A 26,584-nucleotide genomic window follows, 5' to 3' on the forward strand; every position below is an offset into this window, starting at 1 on the left:
AAGGAAATTAGGGGGAAAAAATGTAAAATGATTTTAATATAGTATTATGTAAATGATTTACCAAGCAATTACATAGCTATTAGCTTTCTACATGGCAGTCTAACGAAATTCAAATTGTCGCAGTGGCGGTACCATCGCTAGTGTAGGTGAAAGGGTCTTGCCCACTTTCAGGACTGATAGGTACAACTCGGCATAGAGCTTCAGTTAGTTTTCTGCTGGCTCCTGATTAACATCGGTAGTCTTGTGCAGTTGCTGCTTCATTTTTTTTGGATTTTTTGTCTTGTATTTTTGTTGAAGTATTCTCTAATTTTTTTCTGGTGACTTTTTCTATTTTAGTAATATCGTTAGTTAACTTTATTTCTAAAGATAGACAAATATGTCAGACTCCAGCTTTTCAAGCATTTGTTATAGTATTGAGGGCTGTAAAATTAGACTTGTTAAAGTGTCTTCTGATTCGCACACTTAAATATATCAAGTGTAGGGGGCAGGAATGTAGTAGAGAGCTTACATGTCCAGGGTCTCAGGATTGGGAAGATAGTAAAGGGAAGACCTTTAATCCCATCCCAACAACTTAGACCGAGATAGGAAAAGGAAGGTGGCCTTAGAACCAATAATAGAGCTGGTTAGGAGATTCCTCCTTTACCTAATGTGGTAGAAGATAACTCTGTTTCTTCTCCTTTGATTCATACTGTGTCTCCCATCCTTAGCCCTCTTACATCTTTATCCCACACTCCTTTACAAGGTTCCCATGCTTCCAATACCAACGCTGTTGCCAGTGTCGTGGCAAGATTTGATAGCAATTTTGAATTATTAGCCATTACTTTTATGGAATTAGCTCCCTCTTCAGGGATTTTGTATTGAAAACGGCGCCAAGTGTCAGTGTTGCTCCCAGTGACAGTGTTTTGAGTGTAGATGAGGTGGCTGTCCTTGCCCTGGTTCTCCTAGACAAAGGTCACTGTCCCGCTCCCCCGCACCTGGGAGAAGACATATCAGAGGTCCAAGGAAGGCCAGTGGGGTTTGCTTATAGGCAGTCACCCCCTCCGTCGAGCCTGTTGCACAGTCCCAGACTACAACATGTGCCATTGAAAAGGTGTCTCCTTCAGTGCTTCTCATCTGTCGCAGATTCAAAGACTTTGCTGGATGTGAGGCATCAGTGTCATCGATCTTCTATCTCAGCCTTTGAAAAGACGATTCATTGTGGCAGACAGCTCCTCTCCTTCAGTCAAGAGATATAAGGAGGCTAGTGTTAGTCAGCCTTCCTGCAGTTTTGCCATTCCTCCTGCTACCGCTTCTGCTCATCATCAACCTTCCTGGGATATTCCAGGACCTCTTTCAAGTCACGAACGGCCATTTTTGTCTTTAAGCAACATGATACTTGAGTAAGCGCCCGTCACCGTCTGCTAAGTGGGCTTTCAGCTTGGAGCGCCCCTCTATTTTGACTCGCTTGGCTCCCGCTTTGCACCCAACTGCTCAGCGCCAGGTGTGGAGCGTTCAGCACCAACGTTTGGGCACAGCATCAACAGGGGTACTCGGCGCCAACTGTGGAGTTTGGCGTCAAGAGTGGGGCACTTGGTGCCTCTTCCTTCTTCATCACCTCAGGAAGATTTTGCTTTAGCCTCGATTAAGTGTCAGCTTGAGGAACTATGGGCTTTTTGAAAAGAAACTGTCATTTCCAAGAGCAAGGACATCTCTTTATCCCATGTCTCTTCTGATGAGGACAAACTGGAACAAGATATCGCTCCTTCGTCTGCATATTCATCGTTGCTAAGACTTTCTGGCGAATTTTCCAGATTTCTTTGAGCCTGCTGCTCCTGTTTCCCCAGCCTTGACATTTGCATCATTTGCCTCCCCAAGGTAGTGCTTTCCTCTTCCTCAAAGAAAGTTTTTGAGAAGTGGACGAGTGGCTGGCCATGGAGAGGGACCAAGGTAAAACCCTCCTTCCAAACTTCTCGAGAAAAGTATCATTTCTACACCACTGGGGAACCTCCATCCTTGGGAGTCTCTGCTGCCTCCCAGGGGGTTTTCTCCAGTATGGTTCATGCCACTCGTCGTTCTGAGTTCTCCACAGCCAAGATTTCCTCTTGTCGCGTGAACTGGACCATTTTGCCAAGAATCTGTTCGAGGTTAGAAATTTTTTGCTTCCTTGATTGGACAGTGGAAACTTTAGCTAGGAAAATCAAGGATTGTTTGGTCTTGGCCGAAGATTTCTCTTCTGACTGGTTCAGAGTAGTCTTGCGCAGGGATGGTTCTTCCGAAGCTCACCTCCCTGTGTTTGATGGAGATCTTGAAGAAGCGAGAACTGTGGTGCGCCTTTGCCACTAAAGGAGTCACCGCAACATAGAAGTCAGCTCTCTTGTTCTTTCCATTAGGCAGATCTCATCTCTTCCCCCAAGACAGTGTTAAGGAGATCCTCTCTGACCTTCAGAAGAAATCGACAGCTGATCTATTGGCTCAATTTGCCAAGTGGCTTAAGGAAGCTCCCACAACAGCAACCAAGGCCTTTTCTCCTCTACAGCAGCCCTTTTGAGGAGGAAAGTATGAACCTTAACCTAGACCTCAGACCGATCTACGCCCGTCTAGATAGACCAAAATGTCTTTACCACTCAGAACCTATCTCATCTTGGGAAATGGTTTCACCTTCCTGATGTCAATATTTGTCTCTATCTCGACGATTGACTGCTTCACTCTCCTTGGGCTTGCTCAGTGCTTGAGTGGATGAGTCTGCTGGGAACCTGGGCCTCACTAGAACCGTTTGTAAAGAGGGGCAGGCTTCACATGGGGTCTTTTCAGTTTTATCTAAAGTGTGCTGAGAGTGGGAAAACCCAACTGGACTTCTTCCTTTTCCCCCGTGTTGAGAGTGGGAAAACCCAACTGGACTCCTTCCTTTTCCCCCATCTCCTCAGAGATCAAGACCCACCCTTGATGGTGGTTGTCCGTAGAAGGACTTCGAGAGGCGAGTCTCTTCTACTGTTGCACCCAGAATTTTATTTTGACACTTCAGGAGGTTTGGGGAGTGCTTCTAGGGGGTTAGAAGATCTCAAGGATGTGGCCTGTAAATCAGAGCTCCAAAGCTATGTGAAGGAACTAAGGGCCATTCAAATGAGTCTCCAGGTTTTTTCTCGCTTTGTTTCTGGCAAAGCAGTAGCAGTTTACATGGACAACACCAGGCGCTGTCTTATGTCCACAAACAAGGGGGCACCCATTCATTCTCTCTATGAGTTGGTGAAAGACCTCCTTCTCTGGGCAGATCAATACCAGGTGAAGATTATTACTTGCTTCATACTGGGAAAAATGAATGTCCTTGCAGACAAATTGAATCGCTGCAATTAGGTGTTGCCGATGGAGTGGACTCAGGACTCCCTCGTATGCGATGATTTCCGGGAACTTTGAGACAAACCAACTGTGGACCTCTCTTCGCAACATCAAGAAATCATCGTATGCCTCCTTGTTGTTACCCAGTCCCAGACTCTCTCTCATGGGTGACGGATGCCATGCTGTTGGAGTGGACTGGCCTGGATGTCCACGCCTTCCCACCTTTTGTATTGATCAGGGAGGTGACCAACAAGTCACCAGAACATCTCAATGACCCCAGTCGCTCCATTCTGGCCCAGGAAGGAATGGTTTCTGGATCTGCTGTGTCTGTTAATGGACTTCCAAGACTTCTGCCACAAAGACAGTCGCTGTTCAAACACCTCCACTTCCTAAGGTCCCATCAGGGATTGTACTCTCTGGTCCTGACAGGCTTGAGACTGTCAGGAGCCTTGTCAGAGCGAAAAGGCTTTTTGAAGCAAGCTACAAAAGCTTTTGTTAGGTGCAAATGATCTTCGGCTAGCAGGCTCTACCAATCCAAGTGGTCAGTTTTCAGAGGATGGTACCGGCAAAATAACATTTCGCTTTTGAAACCTCTATAAGCCAGTTAGCTGAGACCTTTCCTTAGGATCGATAGGAAGTTGTCTCCCTCTACCATCAAGGGGTATAGGTTATTGTTTTAAGACCTTAGCAACTTTATCAGTTCCTTCGAAAACTCTAAATTAGAAAAGCCTGAATTTGTTTCCTGGAATTTGGGTGTTGTTCTGAAGTGGCTTACGAGCCCAACTTTCAAACACCTCAGTTGGACCTCTTTTAAGAATCTCACTAGGGAGACACTCTTTCTCTTGGCATTAGCGATCGCCAAACACGTTAGCGAGCGGCAGGCCTTCAACATGAGAATAGGCTTTTCAGATGGAAATGCAGTATACTCTTTCCTGCTCTCTTGGTTTCCTCACCAAGAATGAGGACATTTCCAAGCCATGGCCTAGCTCTTTCGTTATTAAGAGCGTAACAGACATCCACGGGCCACAGGAGGAAGAGAGACTTCTTTGTCCTGTGGGAGCCTTGAAGTATTATCTTCAGAAGACAGAAAAGATCAGAGGACCCTCTGACAAGCTCCAGTGCTCAGTAAAGAACCCTTCACACCCTCTGTCAAAGCATGCGCTTTCTTCCTTAGAAGTTCAATTACAGAAGTGCATTCTCAAATTCAAGGTGTTTTATCTTTCCTTAAGGTCAAAACTCATGAGGTTCCAGCTGTCACACTCAACCTGGAGCTCCCCTCTTTTTCTACTCACTTGGTGCCTGCTTTGTCAGCCTTCTGCACCTAACTGATTGGCGCGAACTTCTGACTGTGGAGTGTTTGGCACCAACATTTGGGTGCTCAGTGTCAACAGTGGGGCACTCAGCACCAACTTCCAGGATCTGTGGCTGGCATGGTTGGGAAAGGAAGTATAGGGGGCCTCTGTCCCATTACGACAGGTCGCTTTGCTTTCTTGTAAGGTTGTTGAGTTTAAGGGAAGCCTGGGGGTACAGTGTACCTGGAGTACCCACCAGTTTTTAATGGTTGGGGTGGTGGTTCTTAATTTTGGGTGTAGAAGTTATAACGATTTAGACAATAATAATTATTCTTTTGCGAAATGTGTCTCAATAACGTATCTGCTTATCTTAAAGCAATACTAATCTTTATGTTGGTGACCTCTGCCCTAAATGAGGGTAACCAACAAATAATTGCCATGTCTTGCATACAACATATAGTGATATTCATGGGCACATTTCATAAACTGCTGCCAGGAATGGCATGCAAGACTGCAGCAAACTTAGGCTTGTGTTCATAATAGACAAACACTATTTTGAGGATTCAAAAGGAATGGAAAAATCGACCCAAGAATATTAGCCTCCCCCCCTTTTTTTTTTCCAGCAAAGTGAAAAGAAAACACAAAGGGGAAGCTTTTCTCAACAACGACATAGGTAATGTAAAGGTAGACATTCTGGCGCTCAGCTTCGGCTGTAAATTTCATAAATTCATTCATTTGAGTCTACAGTTTATTGGAACTGTCATAGAATAGAGATGACCAGTAATAGAGGACCTATCTATTGAATTTTAGCAGCACCCATCAACAGCAAAATATATTTCACAAACTTCCCGTAAGGGTAAATAATTGAAAATAGATTTCAAATAAAAAACTGAAAACAGATGTCAGTGGCAGAAAAAGGTATTACTGAGGCAAAATTTGTGTAAAAAAAAATAACAGAAAAATATGAGAGAGATTCTTACCTTTAAAAACTTTAAAAACACCGGCCGAACAAGGTTTCATCTATAAGGGTGAAAATAGTAGAATACTGTACAGTGAAAGACATTGTAGGTTTAAGCAAATCATGTCAGACAAACCCGTTTCATTCATTCCAAGTGAATAGTTTAACTATTGTCAAGGTAGTTTTTCTATTCTCAGTGGACTCGAAAGAGTGCAATGTTGCCATATTCACAAGTAACCCAGACCATGGGGAAAGGGAGTTTTGTCTGGGACTGTACAATTGTGTACAAAAAGTACAATATTGGGTTAAATTACCATCCTCTCCAGGTGCCACACACTCATGCATCCACAGGATGCCACTCCCTGCTTCATTAAGACCTGAAGCAGCAATAGTTTTCTCTCATAGGAACAAATTGGCCTTGTTCTTGATGTCATAAATGCAGATATTACACAGCCACAGTTTGCACTTGCAGTATAGTGTATGGACTGGCATCTTTGCTAAAAGTCATAGATATTACCCACACTCCAGGGTCTGGGTTTTCATGGGCACTGCAGAGAAGACTTTATAGCATCAGGTGGTGACTCCTCTTCTGGAGGTGTGTAACATGTTTTTCCAAATTCTCCATGTGATATTTTGCAATGTCATTGTTGAGGATGTGGCACCTGTTACACTCAGTAGAGGCTTGTGAAGCAAAACTGATTTTATAGTGCATAGTTGAATTCTGCTGAATAAACAAGCAGGCACAGGTTCCCCTCTTTCTTGGTTGATGTTTGTCCGATGCTTATATTCTTCATTTAGGCAGTTAATAGAGTAAAACTTATATTCTTTTGCATATTATTTTAGTTGATCATCCTGAAATTCTTTTGCATATTATTTTAGTTGATCATCCTGAAATACATATGTAACTTTTGGAGGTGATAGTCTCCAAGGACACTTGCTTAATGTTCTCACCACTAAAGAACAAGGTGTAATGTCTTCTTACTAAACTTTTCTGTCTCCATTTAAAATATATATATTTTTTTGTGTTACTGTTGTTATCAGCATTACAGTGACTCACCAACACCAACCTTCCTAGGTAATTTACTTCTGTACTATTAAATCACCATTTTCAGACTACTTTTGATGCATGTTTTGCCGCTGTGACCTTATTGATTCATCATCTAATTCCAATTATTGTTCATAATCAAGGTCATTATCATCACGTTTGTTGGACAAATTTTAAAGCACATTTTGTTATAAGAAAACAATCTTTTGAGGTTAACTTAAAAAATTGTTTTTTCCCATCCTTTGTCCCTTAGTCAATATGGCCCAAATTTCATACATTCATTCCTGTCATTATACTAAAAAAATTAAAGATCACAGCAAAATAAAGCACAAAATACTGTTACGGTCACTAAGGACTTTTAAATCTTGTGGATGGGAAATGGGTGAGTGACTCGAGGAAACTGGGGTAACAGTTCCTCCTGCTGAGGTGTTGAGAGAACCCTCCCCCCCACATACACACACACACACACACACACACACACACACACACATTGGTGAGAATTAAGAGTGCCTTTTCATTTGCCAGTCTTAACCAAGAAGGGAATTCTGTTGTGATGCTAAAAAAAATAAATTATGCTTGATGGCATAAGAATAAGATTGTTATGAAAGATGATCTAACTCTTACTTGACTGATGGTACAGTATAAGTGGTGAGGGTACCTTTTGCTGAAAAAACAAGTTTTGCACCTTATCATGCTTAAGCCTCATTAAGTAGTATGCATCCCTTGTTAGCTTTTATTGCCTTGGTTTTTTTTTCAGATCTCCTGGTTTCTTAAAGGTATTGCCAGTTTGCTCCTTCTAGCCTTCCAGAAGTACTTGGGCTTCAACATTGAAAGTCAGTGTATTGCCCCAGCACCCTTCACCAAATTGTTGAATGTTGGTGCAAAGATGATTTCAGGGGTGATAGACATTTTTAGCCAATCTTGCATACTGCTGTTGGACCATTAATGTTTAAGGTCTTTACTGCATGGTCTATGGAATTCTCCATTATGGGTCAGGAACTTATGAGGAGATATTCAAAAGATTGTAAAGGAAGCAGCTATAGTTACAGGCATATGTATCAGTATACAGGATACTATATTAGATAAACTGTTATTTACTTATAGGATCTTTGATTTCTCATTACAAATTGCAAATATGGGTTACATCGGGAGAAGACAAGATTGTTTCATTGTGCTTCTACCTTGTATGTACCCATGCTGTTGGACTACAGGAATGAAATAGTCATAGATGTACTATACATGACATTTATCAGTCATCAGTTTCTTAACAGCAAGAAAGATTTATTACAAAAACAGTTCTGTGTCACTTTTGGTATGGTCAGGACTACTCAAACATAAAAGAAAGAAAAGATCCAGTCACAAGTGTAACACTTTCCATGTTTGCCAATTGATTGGGAGCAGAACTGGGTCAAAATCTGTAGTCATTATTCCTGAGTTTGGTCTGTGGGAGGAGTCCTCTAGAGCTAATGACTTTTGATACTGTGGTTGAATCAGTGGCATGTATTTTTTCCTCACTGTATGTTTCTTGGCTGAGTACATGCCCTCTGAAAACTGGCTGACAGTCACTATATGAAATCCTTTGTATCAATTTTTACCTGATTTTGTTTGACATTGTTTTTAAAAATGTTAATATTTTGTGTGTTTTGTTTATTTTTGTATTGTGTTTTATATGTTACTGCAATCATGCAGTTGTTTCCTTTGGACCAGTGTCATCATTCTCCCGTTTAAATAAATATAACTGTACATCTTTGGGGTGTGTTTATAAGGAGTAAATTACACAGGATCTTACATGCTGAAATCAGCATGGACAGTACAGGTAATTGTTAATAAGCAGCTGCTTGCTTCATTTTGGTAAATGCAAATTTTATTTCTCTAAATTTATTGAGTATTTAATATTGTAAATTAGCAGCATGTTGTTGTACAGTAATGTAATATATGAATTTTGATTATATGTTATAAAATAATCCCGTCATGAGGGTACAACTTACACTGGTTTGAAAAATAAACTGTCAATTATTTTATATTACGTGCATGGTTAACCAGAGTTTTTATTTATCTTTAAGCAGCTTTCATCTTAATTGATCCGCTAAGGCTTTTTTTTTTTCATTTTTGAGATTAAGGTATTTTCTAGATAGGTTTCAGGGTAGAAATATTGTGCATATCAGTCTGTAGGTTGGGTATATTTTATTTTCTTTATATTGTAAATGTCAGAATTTTGTGTTTGTTTTAAACATATCAGTAGTTTAAGCAGATCATAATGTAAACTGTATGTTTCAGGAGGATGGAAAACGGGAAAGACGGCCTTACAAGAAAAGACCAAGACGACATCATGGCCACCTTTCATCTTCAGCATCATCCACACCCCCCACGCCTCAGCTCACACCAACGTACACACATCCCCCTGACCCTTATACTATAGCTTCTGCATACCCACAAGTAAGTCCCATTATATTAGGAAAAAAAAGGTTGTGTCCTTACTGTTATGTACGTATTTTTAAAGCTAGATTTTTTCACATTAGAATATTTGTTATAATTGAAAGTTTCACACACACACACACACACACACACACACACACACACACACACACGTAAGGTGAATATTATAAAAAATAACGTACAAGTCACCAATGCAACATCAAAATAACAGGAAATTCAGTGATTGTGTGAGAATATGGGTATTGTCTCAAAGTATTTCCAATTGACCAGTTGGGTATAAAATGGCAACCAGAGATGGTAACCTATACATGAAAAAATAGTGGCTCCAGGTAAACATGACCCTTTTATAGTAGGGCTTTGTTCTCTACAACTCCATTATTCAAATGTTGCCTTACTTCCATACAAGACACCCGGTTGCACCAACATGTATCATTCAAGACTGAAAGCCCCCCTCCCACTCTACTTCAATTTTACTATGTTGCTTCCCTCCATTTCTCTCCCTTTTTGCATTTTTAGCTTCGTGGTCTGATTAAACATTGTTTTTAACTAATATTTGTTCAAATCTAACTAATATTTGTTCAAGTCTTTTTAACATCTTTTCATTATATTTGAGGTTTTATAGAAATTTACATATGAACTGCAGTAAGCATTTACTTTAAAGATATTTTTGACCAAAGTGTGCAGTGTTCTTTCAAGTATATCTCATTTATTATATTATAATAATTTCATGTGTTTTGGTTGTTTTTCACTTGGATCTTAACTAGCAGATATAAAATTTCCTAGTGTAAACTGGTTAACTTATGTGACAAAAATACAATATGTGTAAAAAAAGATTGGGTTACCTTACTGTTAAGTGCAAAATAGGTTGGGTTACCTTTATTCATAGAAAGGTCACTGCCATGTATAGCAAGTAAACTTATTAATAAATCTCAAGTTTATGCCAGTTTGTTTCTTTTTATAGTTATATTTCTCTTATCCTTTTCAGGATACAATAGGCTCTGTTCCTCCTAGCTCAGATGAAGAAGGTGCATCACCCTCTCCATCTGAAGCGGAAGAAGAAAATGAACCTGATGGTATATTTACCTTTAGAAGAAAAAAATTTACCAATTACCACGCGGTAAGGAGTGCTTTTATCTTTTTCAGTTGTCATAAAGTATGTTTTTATTCCTTAGCAAAATAGATATCATAATAGAAATTGTTTTATCCAGTATCAGAACACTGGTTTGTATTTTGTTATTTATAATATGTTTTTGTGTGTGTGTTTGTTTTTTTTTTTTTTGCCATTTTTAGGTCAAGGTTCAACTACAGTGTGCAAATAACCAGGTTTGTGTATTATAGTATCAGTCTTTTGAAAAAGAAAATACAAGAATATTGACATAGAAAAGATTTTTTTATCTTTTAAACTCAGAGTATATATGCAGTCCCATTTTAAACATTTGTGATGCCCTGAAGCCCACCATTTGTGTGATGGGAAAATCTTTATGCTTGATTTTGAATTTTCATACTGAGAGAAATACAGTTGCAGAGAAGGTTGTCAGGATGAGAACCTGCTTTATAGTTTTTCATCCTTTGAGAGCCTTTTGTGTTTTAGTAACTTTTGTGGACGACTAGTATTAGACAAATGAGTTTGGTCCATGATAAAAACCTTGGAATATCATGATGAAGTAATTTAAACTTTCTGTCTATCACAATGTTTTAATTAAAAAGATTTATGGGTAGTAATTGACTTACACCTCAATACAAATTTTTTTGAGAAAAGCATTTTCCAAATTTAAATGAATATGCACCAGGGATGAAAATATTTTGGTGAACATCTGTCATTGGCTTCTTCACATAAAAGGGAGGAAATAAAAAAGGAAATGAAGAAAAGGAGGAAAGGAATATTAGACATTATTAAAGAACACTTAATATAAGTTCAGTAGTCAGGGATCAGTGGGACCAACTGGGTGCCAGACTAGCAGAAATGTCAGACCAAACCAGAGATTGGCCTTAATTAACCACCGAGCATAATAAATGTATTGGGAAAAAATTAACCTGGTCCTCGTATAGGCTACATAATTGCTTCTTCATCAGAAGATTACCTATCTCATTCTTTATATATGCTTTTATTTAGCTTGCTTGCTTTTTTTTTTTTTCTTCTTCTTCTTCTGGGTCAAATCTTGTGACTCAATTTTTTACCTGTTCCCTCTGTCCAATGGACTTGAAATTTTGCATGGTTACTCAATCCCAGTGACAATACAACCTTATGTGATCAGTAGGTCAGAAGCGACCAATGGAGATATGTCATGCATATCAATTACCTAAGAGGAAACCAAGCAGGGAGCATATTTCTTTTCATCCGATTATTTTGTATATTTCAGGGGATGTTTCTTATATGAAGAAATACTTTTTCTGCAAAAATCAGCTTTCTACCTATCAAAGTTTCATAGTTATTACAAAATAAGAATTTTTTTTTCTCAAAACATATTTCAAAAAGTAAACAAACATGCCCAGAAAAAGACTTAACAAAATTCAATGAAACTTTCACAGCATGTAGTATGACTATATGTCTGGTCTCTCGCAAGGAAAACTGTTTTTGGTTAAAAACTTTTTATTTACGTATAGTATTTATGAAAAATGACTTTTTTTTTTTTTTTTTTTTTTAATGCAAAATTTATAAACTTGTAGGTCAAGTTTTTTTATTTCCTTATGCAGGTATTTTCAGTATCAGTTATTTAATAAGTGGTCAAATTTTGAAGGAAATTCTTTCAATAATAAGGTAGCAATGCTCTCCTGCTTTATAAAGGGACCTTATGGCAGCACCGAAAATTAGCATGCCCCTTAACCAGAAAGAGTAAAGCAGTTAAGTAAAGTGTATCCTGATATAAACCTTTACTTGGGACCAGGTAGTTGGTTGAAAGCTTTCTGTAATTTCTCAGCCTTCGCTACCACATGAATTCATAAGGTGTTGCCAGCTTTTTACAAAAAGAACCAAAAGAATGATAAAGCAAGTAACACTACAGTCCAACCTTGAAAATCCAGCATTCCATGGTCCTTGTACTCCCATGGTCCAGGACATTTTTGTACCAGCCACCATTAGTTCTTAAGCGGCTACAAGGGCGGCGCCACACGTTTCAGTTTTTGGTTATTTTCAGATTTTGGAACTGACCCTTGCTCCGTAAATACACAAGCACAGTTTACAATATTTCCAATTAAAACATTCTGCGAATCTCAAAAATATACAGCATACAAAAGAACCATAATTTGCATGTATACTTGTGTATCTACCAATGTATCGTATCATGCAGTCTTTAAAATTTCGTCCAAAAACATGATGTCATCATACTCATCACATATAGTGCTAGATGTATTTTCAGTAGGTTACATTATGCTCGGATGTAATGTGCATTGACAATGCATAATATAACTGAGTTAGCTTTTAACTAATATATTGGCCTAGAAGCCAAAGTTCATGAACTTGAATGTGAATCTTCATACATTAAATCAGGCTTACCAACATTGTGACTTGTCTAAGAATTCATCACTGTTACTTATAATTAACAACCACTTACTACTGCGTGCAAGACACTGGCATAAACAACAGAAAATACTGACATAAAGAATAGAATTGAGAAACAGCTGTTTGCAGATGTCTTTTACCGTAACCTACTCGTTTTTTAAGGGGTGCTTTACGGTTGTCGACTTGTTAGAATTTTGCTAATTTTCATTGGTGACTTTCATAAATAAGAATAAAATAAATCTTTATTACTCACTCAATGGGGAGGAAAGTGCTCAGAAAGTATGCCACTAAATTTATGGTTGTACCTGTGGCTGAAGAAACAATATTGAGGCCAAAAACATTTTGGAAGAGCAAAAGCAACATTCGATACTGGTGGAATCAACCCTTTACTTCATTCAACATGCTGCATTTATAAATAAAGTAAGTTGCATTTTTAAACCCACCAGTGATAATTTACGGGAGAAAAAACGAATCTCCGAAATGCATTTCATTAGCAACTATTGACTGTGATGATGTCAGTAAAACTCAATCAGCTGATGATTTTAAGAATGTAAACATTATCAGAATGTAAAAAGTGCCTGAATGCTATTTTCATAAATTATAAAACACTAATAATGTGATGATAATGCATGAAGTATAATTGCATAGAGTATGTAAAACAAGCTTTATTAAAATGATCATTCATAATACTACTATTGGTATAAGTGTTTTATTGAGCATGCCAGAATTTTCTTAACTAAACCTAGTGCTACTTTTGATAATAGAGCAATATATATGTGGAATGAGCTGGCAAGACTTTGTTAACGTAGGGATTTTTTACGGGTGATTTCTGTTGTCTGGGATTTTCTGTGTTCCAGCTATGGTTTGGTCGCAAGGGAGCCAGTTTAAAAAGGTCAGAGTGTACAATATTCTTCCTCCATCATATGACTTCTTTTAATACCCTAATGGATAGAAATAGTGGCAACAGGGATCTGAAAACATTACTGCTCCAAGTAACCTGAAAATATATACATATTTCAGTAGTTATACAAATTGCAGAGTACAGACTGATCTATAAAACAGAATATTTGTAGTATGTAAATCTTCATGAAAAGAAATAAGTACACAGGCTCAGCCACCTCATTATATTTCAAAATATTGTAAAAGCACTTGACGTACACAACCTTAGAGGAACTACTAGGATATCCTCATCTAAGTTTGATAGCTTCAAGAACAGATGCCTGAATTGACCACTGCTTAAGGCTTCTGTTGCCACCTTGAGGGATAATGATGAGGACTTGGGGCACAAGACCTACAATTATGTTTGGTCCTATCTCTAGTGGCCATCCACATGGATCTTATGCTTTGTTTGAAGGGTCACATTTTAGTAGGGGTTAATATAATCCAATGAGTACACCTTACTAGTTTTCTTTGCAGGATTAGGATCTTTGGAAGTTTTGTCAGAGCCAGGACTGTTCTTCACTAGTATGTCAGCCTTGGTTTAATATGGAGGCTGTTGTCAAGGATACCACATCCTCCTTTACTCCTTGGTTGGTTTTGTGGTTTACATCAGAGATTGACACCTACCAGTAGTTTTCGAGGGAAGGTTTAAGGTTTGGGCCCCGTTGAATTTCCAAGATAAGGTTCTTGGTGGCAGCATCCTGTCAGCAGATGGCTCGTCTTTTGTGAAAGATGGGGTTAGGGCCCAACATCTCGTCCTTTTCCATGAATCTGCCTGTGATCTTAGGAGTAAATTAAACAGTCACTACTTAACCAAAGGATTTAGTTACTGCTATTTTAATTTACAGTTCATACATATTGTTTACTTCCATAAATCCAGTAGACAAGACTTCACTGAACAAATCTGCCTAACCTGTAGCTAGTCTACCTAATTACTCAGTCAGTCATTTCCCTATTACCTAATCTATGATGGCCATGATGCTTATGCTAGCCTAAAGGTAATTTCTTTATATTAAGAATAACCAAGATACTTCAGTTGGTCATCTTATCTCCCTGCCTGCAAGATTATGCTGTAACTTATTTTGAGAAAATTATGCCTACATCAGTCTTGTAATAATGCCACAGCATTTCTTGTTTGTTTAAAATATATATATTCAGTGGAGCTTTACAGTTAAACACCATGTAGTACGTTGAATCTAATTCCATCAAACAATCACTGGAACTTTGTGCACTCTGCAAAGCAACTTTGTCCATTATCAAAACCTGACCCGCATCTATCATTTAAAAACCGTCTATAATAGCAAGTTAATCTCGAATAAAGACTTTTCAGGTGCCAGGCTGCACAAAGTAAGTTTCACCAGCAGTCTGTAGAACTGCACTGAAGTCTTTTAAATAACGGCCAACAGTTTTGAGGATTCTATGGGCTAGGGCTTTGTGTGAATGAAGTAGGTATTTGGTTGAGTATTAACAACTTTTTGCTAACCTCTCATCAGGGCAAACCCTCTCACCACATCAAACGTGAAATGAGAAGGGGTTCCCATTAATCCTAACATGAGAGAGAACAGTGACTAATAAAAAACTGTAAATGAACATCTTGTTAAATATTAAAAATATGGTTTTTTAATACAAAAACGTGGGCCAGTATACAGCCCCACAACATTTCTATATATCCATTTCATCCCATTGGCAATGGTCACTTTCAGCAGAAGTGACCAGGCTCAGGTGTAGGAGGTGGTCTGCCAGTCTTGTCATCCCTGGACAGTGGCTGTCCTCAAAGGTTTTGGCAGACTTCGGAAGACCATTCAGAACTTTTGTTTCTCAAGACTTTGAGTAGCACAGCCCTTCGGGTTGTCACTTAAGATTCTGATGCCCTGGGGAGTCTGGGTATTTTGCATGGATTTTTTTCTCTGGATGTCTGGTTGGTCTTGGCATTTTCCAAGGAATTTGAGAGGACCTGGACATCCTCTTGCATTGCCTGATTCCCTAGAGCTGCTGATAAATTTGGAGAATCTTACCTGTTGTTTTTCACTCAAGTGGTATGCCTGGCAATGAGGATCAGTACTGTCATCTCCAGAGTTGTATCCAGTATATCATGCATAATCCTGAACCCATAACAAGTTAAAGCTGATACTTATTGGTCATCAGGTAACCCATAAGGGGCTGGTACTCTACAGTTGGTTCAGGGTTCACTCTCTTTAGCTTTAGCTGGCATATTGTTGGAAGGTAGCCAACTTACTGTTGGTGGCAAGATCAGCACAGTCTGCTGAAAGGTGCTTCTATGATTCTACTGGACCCTAGTTAAAGTGTTTGGACCTTGGGGGTGCCCACCTTCAAGTCTTCAGACAAAAGGTGTGTCCTCCCAAGGAACAGCAGAAGCATACCAGCTTCTTGGAAATGCAGGCTATCTTCCTTGGGCCAGGCCATCAGGATCATGTCCAGCAACACCACCACCATTCCTTAGCTGTGGAATTGAGAGACTTGGTCAGAGTTCCTTTAACTGCTGGCAGTAGAGATCTTTGCATGATCACAGGAGCTCATCATACTGTGATTCATCTTTGGATTTGTAAATGTGTTGGCAGATGCTCAGCAGGAACTATCAGATCCTTCCACCAGAGTGATCTGTATTCTTGGATGTTTACAGCATCCTCTTCCTGGTGTGGGGAATGCCCATGCTGTATATGCTTGCTGTATTGTTGAATGTCATACTATCATTGGTCAGCTTTTGTTCCCTGCACCTGGACCTAATGGCATTGAGAATGGATGTGATGCTGCAAGTCTGGGCCTGCCTCAGCATTTACACCTCTCCCTAGTTTGTCTTAGTATATTAGGTACTTGTAAGGTTTCAGCTTTGGTCCACTCAATGATGCCTACAGCAGTAGTAGTTTCCAGACCACCTAGACCTCGTTGTAGACATCCTATTCCTTTATACTTGACCTCCTGAAGCAGCCACAGTTTCATTGTTTTCACTCATCCAGAATCTCCTTATCTTCATGTGTGGAGCTTAGCCAATATAGTCTCTTGAAAGAGTACCTTTTCTAAGAGTTCACAGCAGCAGCAGGTGTTACCCTCTGCAAACCCTGTCACTGAACCAGGTAGGTTCATTACTTTGGTATAATGAACACTACTCCTTCACTCAAAACCTTTCTGAGCCAAGCTAGTTAGATTTTGTTGTAAAAATTTATATAGGAATATGGCTTTCTTATTTATATTACACTTTTGAAGTATTTAGGTATATTATGAGATAGGAGATAAACTTTTAAAGTTGGAGCAGATAAACTTTTAAAGTTGGAATAGTTGTGCCATAAGCCTTAAAAATCACAATGTTACATGGACCAAGGTATAAAGGCTGCTGAGCTCTGCTGTAGTTTTGACAGGCTTGTTTTAATTGGGAAAGGTGCTTTTAGTCAATATTGATGATACTTTTTCAAAAACATCTGATTTTAGAAACTATTTTGTACTGACGGTGTACAGATCACATGGGGGTTGTTCTGGGAAATACCCCATAACAATGAAATTTACAACAATTTAATACCTTCATATTCACATTGCCATATTCCATACTTAGGTATGCAATAAAATTTTACAATTTATAAGTATTTTCCAATTTCCATTGTTCATAAATTTGTTGTACCCCTTCATGACTACAGGATAACTTTCCTCAAGGTTTTCCTCTAGCAAAGCCTTGATATAGATCAGAATATCTCAGAACTGTTTGGTTACTTTGCCCAGCCAGTTCCTTATTGGGAAATGGCTTTCATTTTGTGCAGCCTCATTGGACCCTAGAACAGTCTGATACCCCCATGACTTGACCCTCAAAACTATATTTATTTGGATCAGTAAGCTTCGTGGGTTGGCTTGGGGAAGTCTCATTCCACTTGTTGGTTGTCCTTTTAGATCTCATTTGCCCCAGGATTTGTAGCCAAGAACCATTTCTCTTTTAGGAAGCTTTGACTCAACTGCAGATAGCGTAGCTTATCTTGCTTGACTTATGATGAAAGCTGTCATCTTTTTTGTGGAAGAACCATCAGGACCTCTCCGTATCGAACATGTGGCTTCTGTTTGTCTCCTCACCTCTTTTTCAACTCTGTTTGAAGGATCTATCAGTCTCACAGAATACAATCTGGAACTGACATATACCGTATTTCTTCTTCTTCTTCTTGTCTTGTAAACTTACCATGCATCTTGGAGGTTGAATTTATGTTTTTCATTGGCCTCTTATTCCCAGAATAAGGTTATCTTAGACAGTAATCAGAAATCCTGTATGTGACTTCTGAAGTAATTGTATAATTACTCTTAAAATCTCAGATATACAAAAGTATCATAAAAAACAACAAAAATATAGTCACAAAGATCCCTTCCCATGTCGGCAGATTATTGTAGACGAGTTTACAGATAGATAGGAACTTAATTGTTGTATATCAATATTACGGGTATTTTTGCTTTTCTCAAACATCCCTGACTTTGAAGGAAGATTATTGACATAAGCAAGATTGCAGATGTTGAAAGTGTTTACTGATAAATTGTACTATAGCAAGAACAGCATAATCTATTATGACAATATTTTCAGAAATGTGCTCTAGACCTTTTTATATTTGGTAACAATGTGTAAAATATTGTCTGGATTTGAAGATTAAAGTTTTTTTTTTCTTATGTGTAGCATATGTAATGTGAGGGTTTTGATCTTTATTCTCATTTTATTTTGTTCCGTTTGGGATGTCATGTTTATGCCATGTTTTTACTATGTAACTGCAGTAAAATGTTGATCCATATTTCTAATACTGTATTTCCTGTTGTGGGGTTTAGTTTTCCGTATATCTGAATTTTAAAAATTCTTTGTAAACATACACCTAATAGCAGCAATATCTTAAAAGCGCTACAACAGCTGTAGCCCCATGCTTTTGCACACATTGAGACATACCACACCTGGGTGGCTTTAGCATATGCATTACTCTGTAATGTGTTCTAGTTCTTTTTTAGTATGCAGATATGTCAACCTTCAGAAAAGCATATTTAATATTAAAATCAATCAACTTGAAAAAATATAAAACAAGTAATTTTTTTAATAAATTAACTGAAAAACTACAATAATCAATATGCTGCACTGACTGAAGTTATAGTACTTCAGTCCACTGAGACAATTGAATGTGCATAGCGCACCAGTGAAGGCAAAACCATCACCTTGAGTGAGTGTTGCAACATTAGTATGTGTTTTATTTTCAAAATTGGGGTTTCTTTGATACTGGGGAATACAGTAATCTGTGCTTGTTTGTATCTGTACCATGGGGCCATTTACCAGTTGAGGATCAAGTTTGTGCTTTTTCATCATAATTAGCTTTGAAGCTCAGTCATGCTTAGAGCAGTCATTTGATAATATCTTAATTTTTTTAAAGATTTTATTGACATGTGACTCTTACATCTGTTTGAAGTACAGGATACTTCCTGGGACTGATTATTGCAGCATAGCATCCTATATTAGTTGGGAAGGATAAGGGCCATTCATCCTCATCCTTATGATCCTCATTCCCCATGTTACCTGCACAAATTAGATACTATATTTTCTTGAAATATGTCTCCTTACCTCAATGATTGGTGATTGGTATGCCTTTAGGGTTCCAAAATGCCGTCATACAATCTATTGTTTTATGGAGAGCTCCTCATCTGCCACAGAGGATACAACCTTTGCTGCACAACAGCTTTGCACCACTCCATCCACCCAGAGAGGGATTAAACACTTGGTCACTTTGTTTCTTTTCATTATTTCTCTTCTAAATGGGGATTAGGCTGTATATGATTAATGGGTTTATAATGTACAAGTAATTGCTTTTATAAATTATAAAGATGTTTTCCTTACAAACCCAAGAAGTCTGTGCCATTGAGGCACAATTTGCATGGAAGTAATACCGTTATGATTGATGTGTTTGAAAATTTTGTTTTTAAAAATTTAATTTTTAAAAAATGCATATTTCCAGGGCAAAATTAATTTACTATAATGTAGTCATTTTTTATGGTAAGATTTGCTTCTACAAAGTAAAGCAAAATATTCCAAGAGCCTTTTTTTCTGTGATTACAGTTAGACTATAATCATAACAACTAGAGTTACATCCAGAGGTAGCAGATCTTCTGAACTTTTTACTGTACATTTTTAGAGGATTGATGTGAGCATAGTAGTATGTTATTTTCTTGGAGGTACAAAAACATCACTGAATGTGAATTTCTCATTCTTTTTAATCATGAAAAACTGAAAGGTGTAGCGGTTTGGCGTTAGTTGCCTTTCTGTACCAGTGGGGCTGTATTTTTTGCCCTGTTCAATGTGGTGCACAGGTTAATGCTCTCTCTCTCTCTCTCTCTCTCTCTCTCTCTCTCTCTCTCTCTCTCTCTCTCTCTCTCTCTCTCTCTCTCTCTCTCTCTCTCTCTCAGTATATCCATTATCTGGATTTAAGTATGTTGCCTCTGTTACTAAGTTATATTTGCAGTTCACCTGGAATTATTTGGTTTGTTTGATTTTGAGTTTTGCATATTATACACTATGTTATTGAAATCATGAAGTCATTTCTGGATTGATGAGACTCGCCAAAAGAATTTGTTTTTGATTGAAAGTTTAAGATTGGAACAACGTGATACTAAGTTGGACAGCTTGGACCAGAATGAAGGAAGGAAATGTTTTAGGCAGAAAGTGAGTGAAACTGAGGCTAGAGGGATGTTGAAAAGAACCTTTATTGCTGTTTACCATGCATTGCACAAGACACATAAAGGGGTATTCCCTTACATACTTATAGTTGCACAACCATGGTAGCTTTAATAAGGCTAGAAGTGTAGATAACAAGATTTTCTTTTAGAATTAGTACTATAATGCCAGTGGGTGAGCAAGGTAGAGTTTATTACAAATCCCCAAAATAGGGATATCTGATTACAGTTATCAGAATTGTCATGATTTTCATGGCAGTGGAAGGGTTTGTCTGTGAAATGGTAGGTCTCCAGAATGTGAATGTATAGTGAGTTTTAGATGGCATTGTATGGCGGATATCTGTATGTTCGTAAATTTTCCTTTAGATGTGGTATTTGGAGTAAAAATTTTAGTGGTCTGTACAACCAAAATATTGAAAGCATCTCACAGCTATGAGGAGCAAATGGCTATTATGGTATGTGGACATGATTTACAAAATATTCTTATTTTCCAGCCTAGAGAAGGCAACTGGCCGTGGGTCCCTCCGAAGGAAGGTGGAGGAGGTGACCCGAAATATCGATTTTCTCTCACCTCCCTTTCAAATCCTACTCGTCGATGTATTGGTTTTGCTCGTAGAAGAATTGGCAGAGGTGGCAGGTTAGTTAACTGCTGGAACTGTAGTATACAAAACTATCATTTCATATAAAAGTATTTTTTTATTTTTTAAAGATAAAATTCATTTTTTAAAAAATGTAATAATTTTTAAATGCAGTCTTAACATAAAACTCAGCTTAAACATTGTTAAAATTAATTTTTTAAAGAATTTAATAATTTTCAAATGCAATCTTAACATAAAACTCAACTTTAATGAGAATTTTCTTATAGAGAGAGATTTTAGCTGATCAATGGCATAGTTTTTTAGCTTTATCAATTTCAGTACTTGCTTCATTTTCATATTTTTCATAATTGTTAATCATAATTTAATATTCAACTCGTGTCATATAACTGGTACTGGGTCATTGAGATGAACAATTTCCACTTCAGTCTTTCTGGTAAGAAAAGATAGGTTTAATATACTCATTTTGCAATGATTGCAGGGTGTGGATAGATAGGTTAAGTACGCCGCTTGATGACCTTTGGTTCAAGACGGACTTTAGAGATGTGGGGCCTAACGGCATCACATCGACGAATGATTTCCTCCATGAGGTTAAGACTGAATGGTAAGGTTATGGATGTTTTTACTCCAGATCTAGGAATACATTTAAGAATCTTAAGGACAGCCAGTTCTTCACCTTTTTTATGGAGAGAAGGCTATGAAAATCACTCTCTGTAGCTATTATAGTATTTCCGTAGTTTATCAATTTGTAGAGCATAGATTGGTTTTCATTGGTAATTAGTCAGTTATTGCTCAAAGTTTGGATATTCAGAATGTGGAACTTACGTAGTGATGCTTAAATAGATATCAAAACTGGGCATTTTTGTAGACATTTCTGTAATGATTAGTCATTACAGTCATGAATGTTTTAATATCCCCTCATGAACAAAAGACAGTTGAGGTAGCTATACAGTTAATAAGAATTGTTTGAATTGAACTTTTTTTTAATGTTTAATGTTTATATATATATACTGTATATATATATATATATATATATATATATATATATATATATATATATATATATATATATATATATATATATTATATATATATATATATATATATATATATATATATATATATATATATATATATATATATATATATATATATATATTTAATTTTTATATAGATATATACTACATTTTATATATATATAATTAATTTGTTTTCATTGTATATATTTATATATAACAGATGGCTTTCCTGCATTTATATATATATATATATATATATATATATATATATATATATATATATATATATATATATACTACATTTTAGGAATTAATTTGTTTTCATTGTATTATTTACTATAACAGATGTTTTTTTATGTCTATATATATATATATATATATATATATATATATATATATATATATATATTTTTTTTTTATATGGTACTATATTTTAGGAATTAATTTGTTTTCATTGTATTATTTACTATAACAGATGGCTTTCCTGCATTTATGGTCTTGGGAGTTTGGAATCACCTGTGCTTAAACAGATATTTCAGTAGCCTTAGGTGTTTTTTGCTAAAGTGAGACAACTTGCAGATAAAATTAGCATTTGTTGTAGAGTTTATATTAGGAGGAGGACAAGAATTAAGTTTTCCTTTCTCATAACACTTGAAGGTTATGGTAGCATGCATTGCAGAAGCTATAGGAATAATGAAAAGTTAATGTCTCAACATACAGTACTTTGAAGTGTGAATCCTTCCCGAAAGTTGAATAATGATCATTCTTGATCAGGTTGGCTGGTGAGAGCAAAGAGCAGTAGGGGTTTACTGACACTGCTTCAGCCTTCACTGATTAAGAGAGTACTGCTATAAGTTATTTAATTTTTAACAATTTCTTTCATATGTTGCAAGTTAATGACTGGATATAAAGACAAAACATCAGTATGCTGAAAATACACCGGAGATAAATCGCTTGAGTTGCAAGTGATGAGCCAATTTCCTTTTATGTTCAAAGTGTTTATCTCTTATATAAATTTATAGTAGTATTGACATTTAGAACTGGGTATGTTAGTGTTGATAATGTATCTCCCCTTCATAGCAGTGTGCGGTAATGCACAGTTTGAAATACTGAAAACTAGAATACGGTAGTACTTAGCATCACCTGCAGTTATAGGTTTGGTGACTTGTAAGCTTTAGCAAAACATTGTTCATAATTGTTGGATATGTTTTGACTTTGTGGTGTTTCAGGGTTTTCAATATTGAATATTTTTTTGAGTATTTAGGTAAGTAGAGATTTTAGGTGTATATTGTAATTTTTTGTTATGAAGTAGGGAAATTGTTAGAAAAATCTGCCAAGAATACAATACAGTATTGTATTGTATTTTTTGGTTAAATGCATGGGCCACTGAAATGCAATTGCAAAAGCTATTTGCTAACTATTTTACAGACATAGTGGAAAGGTACAAGCTTTTGTCACTTTATTTCCAGTAGTTTTTAATACATTCAAGAAGATTAAACCCGAATATTTTGAATTTAATAAAAAAGGTAGAGTCTAAAGTTTCACCTGTATTTTGTGAATATGCTTACATATGAAATCTAAGCATAACTGGACTTTTCTTGTCATGTACGATTGTGAACTTGGTAGAGCAACAGTATAAATTGTATTTAACAGTGTAGCATGAAAATTTATGTCCATAGATACAGATGGGCCATGACAATAGAATTGAGTTAATTTTGTGTGTATTGTTTTCATCATCTAAATTTATTGCAGGCCACACTTTTGCCCGAGTTCTCCACCAGAGGACAATGACACTGATGTGGAGATTGACGTAGAAACAGTTGGGGTTCCTGTTACTTTGACACCAGATGTGAGCCTCAATTCTACGACATCCACAGAGGAGCTAAACTTGGCGTCAGCGGTGCCGTCCTCTGTCATGATCACTGCGGAGATTTTAGACGGTGAAAGTTTAGGAAGTATAACTGATTTAGAAGTGACTATACCTTCAGAACTTGACACATTACTCAGTGGTGATCCTGGAGTGATACTCGGGGAAAACTTAGAAGTGGACCTAGTAGCAGATTCAAGCAGTGCCGTTACAGACAATGGTAGTGCATCTAAAGGTGGTGTAGGAACAAACAGTGGTTCTAGTGGTTCAGGAGGGGTCACGCTTCATGATCTGTCTAGTAGTGAATGGGCGACAAGCTTCAGCAGTACAAGTGAACGTCAGCATCAACATTCCGTGAACTTTACCACTCAACCCACATCCAAGTTTGTGACCCTCGACTCAACTAACACGCTTCCCTTGGCAGTTTCGGGGCTGCAACTTAGTACAAGCAACATGACGGGTGATGAGATACAGTCTTGTTCCTTACCTTCATCCACGTTGACTGCGGTAGCAACCTCCTCCTCTTCCTCTTCTTGTGTACCATCCCAATCTTCATCATCCTCCACCACATCCTTATCTTCCTCCAACTCCACATCTTTGTCTTCTTCCATGTCTTTATCCACTTCTACAGCAACTAGTCTAAGTAACAGCTTACTGTGTGCCTCCTCAAGCATTGTAAATGACAAGGTTGGCAGCGAGTGTTCAACAAACAGTGAGTGTAGTGATAGCCAAGCGTTAACATCTTCACACATACAACAAGAATCTTCATCGGCAGATGCTTTTAGTGTATCCAGTGGACTTATAAATAAAAATGGTGGAAATGTTTTAAGTAGTGCGACCACAAATAACCTGGTGTCTCATAAATTATATGCGTCAACAACTCGGACAAATGACAGCTTATCCAATAGTGACAGTAGTACGACAGTTTTAACAAATGGACCGAGCAATTCTTTAGACAGCTCAAAATGTGCTAAAGTGGATCACTATATGTTTCATGAAACTTGAATCCTCTCAAAATTCACTATTGCCATGAAAAAAATATACTGTTTTGAAATTATTTCATGTCTTTAACTTATTTTTATACCAAATGCACAATGAAATAATAACATGTGTTGATTATTCCATGTCTCTTTGTGTTTTATTTAAGCCTCTGTCTTAGTTATGTTTGTCATCATCATCTCAGAAAGTTAATTTCTGGTAGTGGTTTTTTTCTTTTAGTGTCATCAAGGTATATGCTACTTAAGTGTCCATTTTAATTTGCTCAAGTCTGAAAGGAAATTGTAAATACGCTGCAAGTACAAATAAATGAATATAATTGTTTGGGCATTTGCATATTCCAGTAGAGTAATTTCCCTTATGTGTTGGGTTACATGGTTTATCAGGTAAGATTTTTGCATGATAGTAATGAATGTAGTTTCCAGAATTCACTTCATGGTAAAAGTTTGTAACATACGAATCAGTTGAGTATCTAGGATGGTGCTTTATTACAGTAGAAAATGTATTATATTTTTCGTTAGATATTCTGTTTAAAATTGTTTACAGATCAGAGTAATAGGATCCAGGTCCTGTGGGCTAGTCGTGTGTTAGATTGATTAGGCACAAAATCCAGTGTCTGGTAACTTATTTGTAGGTTAACTTGCAAAATTCTAATTTGAGTTTTTAAAAATTATTTTAAAATATCAAATTTAATGTAAAAAATAAATGAATTTGGATAACTTTCAGATTAATTATTATTGTTGAGCACCTGACCCAGGGACTTATGACACTACAAAAAAAGAAAGTGTTCTAAACTTGCGTCTAAATTCAATGTTATTAGTAAGAGAATGACTTACTTAGTGAAGTTAATAAGAAAGGTGGTAGTTTAATTTCCTACATGAAACATTGATCTAGATAATGCAAAATAAGTTTTTTTTCCTTTTAATTGAAGAGTATGGTTTTAGTTGTAATTATATGCTATGTAAATTGTGTTCCACCTCCACCTCAGGCACAGGTAAATTTGTGAGCTTAATAATTTATATATATGTAACTTACCAGGTAATTACATTGCTTATAGTTTCACTCACCAGCAGCTTGATAATCTGAAATTCGTGGGAGCGCTCGTGTAGGTGTAGGTGACTAGTCCCCGCCCATTTTCGGGGTATGAGAGGAACGACTTCAACAACGCGATTCAGTTGTTTTTCTGCCGGCTCCGATAGTGGTTCAGTTGTGAGCACTCAGCTTAAAATTTGACTTTCGTCGCTTTTCTTTTTGAGATTCGTCTTTGGGTGAAGTATGTATGTATGTCGAATTCTAGCACTGCTAGCCTATGCTACTGCAGCAAAGGCTGCAATACTAGGCTCACTAAAGAGAAATATGAATTACTCTATGTGCGTAGAATGTAGGGGACAAGTGTGCCCAGTTGATCGAACATGTGACGAATGTTCAGAGTGGGATGCCAGAAACTGGAAGGTTTTGGGGTGTCATTTAGCGAAATTAGACGGAGACAGGAAACGTAAGGCGACAGCTAGAGCCGAAAAAAACAGTAGATAGCAAGACAGTACTTAGTTCTGCTAATGACTATATTCCAGTTTTACCTATACTTGCTTCTGCTGTCACCTGTTCCCAATTTTCCATTTTCCCACTACTGTATTCAGCCTACTCCTTTACCTGCCTCCCTCGCTTCCAAATCCGATCCCCTTGCCAGCCTTGAGTCGAAACTTGTACATAATTTTGATGTCAAAATGGGGTTAATTGTGGACACTAACCCAGTTGGGTGCTTCAATGTGTGTCCTTATGGACAAAGTTGAAAAAAATGCCAGTGTTAGTGAAGTGTCAGTGGAGGTGGTGGCTGCTCGTACCGCCGACTCTCCAAGGCAGAGGTCACTGGCGTACTCCCCTACATCTGGGAGCAGTCATACTGGAGGCCCAAGGGAGGCCGGTGGGGTCTGCCTGCAGGCA

At 37.4% G+C, this 26,584-nt stretch overlaps 1 protein-coding gene across 5 annotated transcripts in view; it reads left to right on the forward strand.

Moving 5' to 3' along the window:
- The window catches only part of LOC136853181 (enhancer of polycomb homolog 1-like), a 120,887-nt gene extending 96,112 nt beyond the window's left edge, over window positions 1-24,775 (forward strand). For all 5 annotated transcript variants that reach the window (XM_067128556.1, XM_067128547.1, XM_067128561.1 and 2 more), the window contains exons 7-11: window positions 8,885-9,043; window positions 10,029-10,160; window positions 20,660-20,802; window positions 21,243-21,365; window positions 23,533-24,775. In XM_067128556.1, the coding sequence (XP_066984657.1) occupies window positions 8,885-9,043; window positions 10,029-10,160; window positions 20,660-20,802; window positions 21,243-21,365; window positions 23,533-24,652 (1,677 nt within the window). In that variant the 3' untranslated portion in view covers window positions 24,653-24,775. The remainder of the gene's footprint in view (window positions 1-8,884; window positions 9,044-10,028; window positions 10,161-20,659; window positions 20,803-21,242; window positions 21,366-23,532) is intronic.
- Window positions 24,776-26,584: the final 1,809 nt, after the last annotated feature.

This window comes from Macrobrachium rosenbergii, chromosome 3, assembly GCF_040412425.1.
Source record: "Macrobrachium rosenbergii isolate ZJJX-2024 chromosome 3, ASM4041242v1, whole genome shotgun sequence".
Lineage (NCBI taxonomy): Eukaryota > Metazoa > Arthropoda > Malacostraca > Decapoda > Palaemonidae > Macrobrachium > Macrobrachium rosenbergii.